Raw genomic sequence first — 7,018 nt, 5'->3', positions numbered from 1 at the left:
GCAACTCCCCCACCCCTGCACCCCAGGGACAGTTTCCGGCTTTCTGGAAACTGGGCCGGCCCAACACCCGCGCTCAGTACGCCTCTGAAAGAACGAGTGAACGAACGGATGAAGGAATGATGCAGAAAGCCCTGCCGTGGCCTGCACCACAGGCCCTGCCCGTCCGCGCTCACCCGACCGGGGGTCTCCTCCGAGCAGAGCTCTTCTCCAGGGCCGCCTAGACTCAGGGCGCTGGCCCACCTCCAGCAGCTGCATCCCAGGGCCGGGGCCCCCAGACCTGCCTCCACGGGCCTCGGGAGGCCGTCCCGGCCACTGTCCTCCCAGGAGGATGGCCTCTTCCCAGCGGCTGCTGGCGGCCCGGCGCCGGCAGCCTGGTGGGAGGAGGCTTCCTGGGGCCCCGGCTGGGAAGGGTCTGGGCCCGGGGCAGAGCAGAAGAGGCGGCGTGGGGAGGACAGAAGCCGCCTTGTTCCGGCACCCACCCTGTGCCCCCCTTTCCTCAGCTCAAAGGAGGAGGAAAACATCAGGAGAACCCGGGGCTGGGCCGCACCTCCGCGGGAGCCTTTCCAGACACCGGGCTCAGCCCTGCCCCCACCTGCCGCTGGGGTTCCCAGAGGGTGGCCTGGCAGGGCCAGGCGTGCCAGGGGCTCTGGGCGGAGCTGCCCACCCTCGGAAAACCCTGGCCGGAAGGGCAGACGCTGGCCTGCACGTGCCGGGACGGGGTGAGGGGCGAAGGGGGCCACACTCCATCCCATCCCCACTGGCTACAGCACCCCCAAAACAAGGGTGGCTGAGGGTCCCGGCAGCCCACTTCCTCCCTTCCGTCTCAGCCTCTGAGCGAGGGTGACAGGTGCACCCATCTTCCAGGACAGGCCATTATCACAAATCCATGAGCGTTACAGCACAGAACCCCGGAGACCTGACACCACAGTCGGGTGGCTTCCCAGCCTCATCCTGGGCGGGCCTCGGGGCTTTGGAGGCTGGGGAAGGTGGGCGACCCGGGAACACAGCCATGAGGGACCTGGGGCTGGACTCTCCGAGAACTCGAGAACCACGAGTTGCGGACTGTGTGGGCTGGGAGGGAGAGGCAGCTAACCCCCTGCCCAGAGCCTGCCCCGTACCCACCGGCAGCGCGGGAGGCCAGCTCAGGGCGGCCCCTGCCCCAGCGCCCACATTTATTGATCTACTTGCTTGGCCGCGAACTTTCTGTCCTTGTGTGGGTAGCATCACCGACCTGCACAGGGTGACCAGCAGCCCGTGAATGAGGTCGTTACAGCGGCCGTGGCTGATCTGCGGGCCTCAGTTGATGAGCACCCGGCTCACGGCTCCCTCGGCCTCTGGCTGACTTGGCTTCTCCCTCCTGCCAGCAGCCCCCTCCCACTCCATCCCTACAAGAAGCCCTCCCCCAGGCCCAGCCCCCAGCCTGGAGGGGGGTCGTCAACCCCATAGGAGTCGGGTGGCTAGGGAGGGGCAGGGAGGGGCCCCCTCCTCCTCGTGCCTGAGAAACCTGGGGGGTTCAGGGCGACCCCAGGGCCCCACTGCCCCTGAGACATGAAGGACAGGCCTGAATGCCCCTTTGCCCGAGCTGTGTCCCGCACCTTCCAATCTCAGTATCCCGACTTGCCCCCAGCACCCTGTCACTTGCCCACGCCACTGTGAGCTCTGGAGTGAGCTGGCGACGGGGCTCAGATGCTGACACCCCCCAGGGACAGGGGCTCAACACGTTATGAGGGACCCCTTCCCTTGGCTGGCAGCTCTTAAATATTCTCCTGTTTGAGGGCGGAGCCCACTGGGCCCCAGCGTGAGCCAGCACCCCCTCTACCCTGGCAGCCCTCCTGCCACCCCCCGCCCCGCCCTCTCAGGCCCCTGCATCTCAGGCTGAGGTCTGAGACCACGGGAGAGCGGCACCCCACGCCCAGCCCAGGAGCTCACCTTGGGCCTCGTAGCCGGCCAGGTCTGGCTTCTCCGCGGCTGCCGGGCTGGACAGCCGGCCCAGCGCCAGCTGCAGCTGCGCCACGTTCATGCGGGCCGTGAGCTCCCCACTGCGGTCCCCGATCTGCAGCCGGGCAGGGCCAGGTCAGTGGGCTGCGAGGCCCCCTGTGCACTCCCACGGGGCAGTCACGGCCCCGGGTCTCCAAGGGCACTAGGCCCACTGCGCCCCAGAGGTGGAGTCTGGCGGGGGTCCCGGGGGCGGGGGTAGCCTCACGTGCCCCTGACAGCCCCCCTCACACCCCAGCCCGACCGTGCCACGTGGGGCCCTCCCGTGGGCAGTCAGCCTGCACCTTTCTCAGCCCCGTGCCCGCCAGGCTCCCGGCAGGGACCCTCCCTGCAGGGAGGCCACACGTTTACCCAGGAGCAAAGCCACAGGTAAGGCGGGTGGGGGGACCCCCACGTGGAGTTCCAGGGCCCCTGCCTGTGCTCAGAGGGACGCAGGGGCCGGTCCCGCCGGCGGCCCAGGCAGAGGGACTTTTTCCAAGCCAGGACCTCCCCTGACGCGAGCTCTCCTCCCCTCCACCGGGACACCTAAGGGCCTTGCCCGCCTGTGGACTTGGGGCTGTCTGTGGCAGGTCTGGGGAGCGCTGGGGTGGGAGGTGACCTGGCTCTGCCGCTGGGGCTGCTTCCCAGAGGTGGGTGGGGGCTGAGGAGGGGACCGGCCGGGAGCCGGGGAGCCGGGGCTCACCCGCGCTGACCCTGGAGTGCCCAGTCGCGGGCTGCCCTGACCCCAGCAGGAGGGTCCTGGGTGGACAGGCCCACTTCCCCAGGAAAGTGTCTGGTTGAGGGGTCCCAGGGGAAGATCCCCCGGGGCGGCCGTGCCTTTGTGCCCCTGGGCTGCCCCTGGTAGGTATTTCCACCCTGGGTGTCGGGCAGAGGGCATTCCACGGCCCAGCCTGGCACACTTCCATCGGAGACAAAAGCAGCCGGTGGTGGCTGCCCAAAGGTGACACTAACCCTCTATGGGCGGAAAACAGGTCCCCACTCCCCCGTCCCGACCCCCTGGCTACAGCAGACAAGCAGCCACCGGGTCTCAGGAGTCACGGGGTGGCTGGGCCCCTTCGCAGCAGGTGGCGACAGCCAGGGAAGGGCCTAGAGCACACGGAGGCACCGGCCCACCTGGAGGGGGCTGGGCAGCTCCAGGGATGCGGGGCTCCAACGCTGGCGAAGGCCAGGGCTGGGGGCTGAGGGGAGGGCAGGCCCGGCTCACCTCCTGGGAGATCTCCAGGTGCTTCTTGGCGAAGGTCAGGGCCTGTGCTGGGCTCCCCATGGATACGTAGGCGTTCCCCAGGCTCCAGCACGCCCGGCCCTCACCCACTCTGCCGGGGAGGGAGACTGAGTCCACGTCTGCACCCCAGGCCTGCCAGCCTGCCCGCTAGTCCAGCCGTCCCAAGCCCCCAGCCTCCGCGTGGTCAGGCCCATCACGAACTGGGGATGGGGGTGGGGGGGTGCTCCGTGGGTGGTCCAGGGTCCCTGGCGTGGCCTTGCTTGCCCCCTAGTGGCCGGTGAGGCTCTCACCCCTGTGGCTCCCTGAGCGGCAGTGACCTCATTCCCTTGATCATAAATTTTTAAATGGAGCTATAAATAATGTAACATAAACTTAACCCCTGTAAAGCGCACGATTCGGTGGCTCTGCGTTCATTTACCATCTACGACCGTCGCCTCTGCCTCGTTCCAAAACGTCATCACCCCGAAGAAAAGCTGCAGGCCACTTTAAGCCCCCCAGCAGAGCAGCTTTCTAGAAGACCCCTCCTCCCCACCACCCACGAGGGGCCCTGGCCTGTGGCTCCGAACCCTCTTGCTGCCACTGCCGCCCCCAGACCTGCGTGCACGGCTGTGTGTTCAGCCGTCTTCGGCCAGGCAGCCTGTCTCTCTGTAGAGGCTGCCGTTTACACGGACGTGGAGAGAAGGGGGCACGGGGGCGTTCAAGGAGGCAACGGGGCGGGCACTGGGGCACAGCCCCCCAACCAGCTTGCGCCAAGGGTCACTGCGAGCAGCTGGCCCAGCGTCCACTGGTCTCACCGGGTCCCACTCAGTGGGCGGTGTGGCCGACTGATGGGGGGGCTGAGCCCGGGCGGGGCCACCTTGAGCAGGGTCCCTTGGTGGTCGGTGGCAGAGCGGGGCCTCAGACCCGGGCCGGCGAGTCCAGGCCACCGCAGTCGGCTTGTTGCTCAGCCCAGGGGCCTGAAGGGGCGAGCGGGGGGCCCCCCGGCGTGGGCCGCACGCACCTGTCGGCCAGCTCCTGGGCGATGAGCAGGTGCCGTAGGTGGTACTCGGCGGCGCGCTCGTAGTCTTGCAGCAGCGTGTACGTGTTGCCCAGGCTGTAGCAGGCCTGCGCCTCCACTGCCTGGTCCTTGAGCTGCCGGGACAGCTGCAGCGTCTTCCTGTGGGGGGCGGGTGGTCACCCCAGGAAGGAAGATTCCAGAATTCCCCTCCACAGGGGCTAGGGCACAGCACATGCTCCCCCAACGCCCCTTTCCAAGGGCTACGTTGGGGGCGGTGGGGAAGCAGCCCTTTGGCCCCGAGGCCTCCAGCCCCCGGACCCCACTGGGGGGTCTCTCTGGGCTCCATCGGTCGCCCTTCCAGGGTGGCACAGAACCCCCCGCACGGGCCCCGGGGAGGCTGGGAGGGCAGAGCTTGAGGTGGGCGCCTCCTTGGCCTGGCGTCCAGGCTCCCTCACCCTCCTAGGGCCCACCCTCTCCCTGGCTGGGCGGTGGGGGTGGGAGGGGTGCTGCCTACTTGTAGTACTCGGCGGCCACGTCGAAGCGCCCCAGGAAGATGTGGGCGTTCCCCAGGTTGCTATAGGCCCTCCTCTCTGCCGCCTTGTCTCCAAATTCCTTAGCGATGGCCAGGCGCTGAGGACACGGACACAAGGCCCGGGTGGTCACGGAGCAGCCCGGGATCCGACGCAGACGGCAGGTGCTGCCCCCCCCGCACTGCCCAGCACGGCCAGCCTGATGTCCGTGTGCCCAGAGGGGCAGCCCTGGGAGCCCCGGCACCAAGCCCAGACGAAGCGAGGGGGCTGGTGGGGTGCCCCGGCCGTCTCGCTCCGACCCTATGTCAGGGCCACCCCGTCGCTGCCACCCACTTACCTCCTTGTGGAAGGTTGTGGCTTCTGTGAAGCTCCCCAGCAGGTAGTGGGTGTTGCCCAGGTTGCCATAGGCCCTGCCCTGGGCTGCCCGGTCGCCCAGCTCCTTCACCAGGGACAGGTTCCTCCTGGGGGCCGAGTCTCTCTGAGCTGTGTCCCTCCCAGCGACCCACCCACCCAGGCTAGAAGATGCTGAGCGGGTGGCCTCCACACAGCCCCTCCCAGGGTCGTGCCCCCAGATGAGGGTGGCTCTGCTCGGTCTGAGCTCCAAGGCTCGGGTCAGCCTCCGCCCCCGCCCCCGACTCTGGTTTTCAGGTGCAGCCTATGCCGGCCAGGCCGAGGACAGGGCGGGTGGGGGTGAGGAGGCAGCCCACCCAGGTCCCCGCGTGTGCAGAGCGCGGGGACAATCCCGCCTGCTCACTCGTAGAACTCAGAGGCCCGGCGCAGCGTCTCGCGGACGGCAGGCGGCAGGTGCCCAGGGTCCTGTGCTGCATTCCAGGACAGCTGCTTGCCCTTGGCGTGGTACACGTTGCCAATGTTGTAAAGTGCCCTCGCCTCCCCAACCTGTGGGTGACACTGAGGTTGGTGGGGGGGAGCGTCTCCAAAGCCACAGCCCCTGAGGAGCCGGCCGCTCAGGCCCTGTGCGCACAGAGCTGGTGTTCCCATCGCCTGGTCCACATTCCCCGCTGTTCCTCGGGCCCCAAAGGCAAGGGCCTGGGGGGTGGCAGCACCAAGTCTAGACACTAAGGTAGGGGTCACGGGGAGGGAGGGACCTGTCCCCACCCCTCCCGGTCACCCCTCTCTGACACCCAAGGGTCAGGGCTCTGCCTCTGCTCAAACACCTCCGAAGGTGGCCTGGGGCGAGTCAGTCACCTCTTAGCCGCAGTTTCCCCATCCATACAGGGGCAGGGATGCTTATCCCACAGGGCCACGGGGGGAGGACACAGAGCAGGGCTGTCAAGGGTCCAGCAGGGCTGGACCCACCGTTGCTCGAACGGTGCTGCCTCTCCAGCCAGGTTCCTTCCGGAGCCGGCCCCCACCCCCGTCTCCCTCTGGCCCCAGGAGTGACTGGGGGTGTTGGTGGCTTCAGGGGGGAGGTCGGGGAGAGGGGAGCTGACATGGAAGATGGGAGCCCGGGCCTCAGCCCCACAGCGTCGGTGTGAGCCAAAGTGCCCTCATTTCTGCAGGGGACCGTCGTCCCGCGGGAAGAGCACATGGGGCTGTGAGTGATGTCACCTGCGGCTCCGATCCCAGACCCAGACAGGGCGACAGGCCAGGGGCCGCCACCCACCTTGTCCCCCTGCTCCTGGGCGATGTCCAGGTGCCGCTGGCAGCAGACAACGGCCTCGTCAAAGCGGCCCAGCACCTTGAGTGTGTTGCCCAGGTTCCCACTGGCCTTGGCCTCCCCCATGCGGTCACCGATGGTCCTGGAGGGCAGGAAAGAGCGAGGGGCTGGATCAAGGACTGGCGGGACCCTGAACCCAGCAGGGAGCCCCGGTGACGGCAGCAAGAGTCTGGGGGGACCGGGAGCCCCCAGACACTGGGATGATGCTGGGCAGGGGTCCCACGGCGGGTGGGCCCAGCTCAGGACCACTTCTCTGCTAGGCCAGTCTGGGGGAAGGACTTGCGAAGGCCGGCTTGGAGGCAGGAGAGTTGGGGGCCTGGCAGAGGGAATTAACCATGCAGTGTGTATTTGCTGCGTGTCTGCCGCCACCACACACTGGCTGGACGCTGAAACCAGGGCTCACCAGCTGGAGGGGAAGGGCCTGTGGGCAGAGTGGTCGGAAGCTCCGCCCCCACCTGGGATATCTGGGGGCTCATTGGGTGGGGTGGGGGCTCCTGCAGGCCTTAAGGAGCAAAAGAGGGGGCAGGGAACACGCAAGGGGAGGGTGTTCCAGGGAGGGGCAGCAGCGGGGAAGTTCTGGAGGCCCGAGGAGAACG

The 7,018-nt window shown here is 68.0% G+C and overlaps 1 protein-coding gene across 1 annotated transcript in view; it reads right to left on the bottom strand.

Moving 5' to 3' along the window:
• Positions 1-7,018, bottom strand: part of GPSM1 (G protein signaling modulator 1) — a 22,052-nt gene that overhangs the window by 14,493 nt on the left and 541 nt on the right. The window contains exons 2-8 of the mRNA XM_024762709.1: positions 6,369-6,504; positions 5,499-5,641; positions 5,082-5,205; positions 4,729-4,844; positions 4,218-4,373; positions 3,200-3,308; positions 1,930-2,053 (exon numbers count right to left, since the gene is read on the bottom strand). Of these exons, the coding sequence (XP_024618477.1) occupies positions 1,930-2,053; positions 3,200-3,308; positions 4,218-4,373; positions 4,729-4,844; positions 5,082-5,205; positions 5,499-5,641; positions 6,369-6,504 (908 nt within the window). The remainder of the gene's footprint in view (positions 1-1,929; positions 2,054-3,199; positions 3,309-4,217; positions 4,374-4,728; positions 4,845-5,081; positions 5,206-5,498; positions 5,642-6,368; positions 6,505-7,018) is intronic.

The sequence above is a fragment of the Neophocaena asiaeorientalis genome, unplaced genomic scaffold (genome assembly GCF_003031525.2).
Source record: "Neophocaena asiaeorientalis asiaeorientalis breed wild unplaced genomic scaffold, Neophocaena_asiaeorientalis_V1.1 scaffold78, whole genome shotgun sequence".
Lineage (NCBI taxonomy): Eukaryota > Metazoa > Chordata > Mammalia > Artiodactyla > Phocoenidae > Neophocaena > Neophocaena asiaeorientalis.
This window is presented reverse-complemented; position numbering and strand designations above follow the sequence as displayed.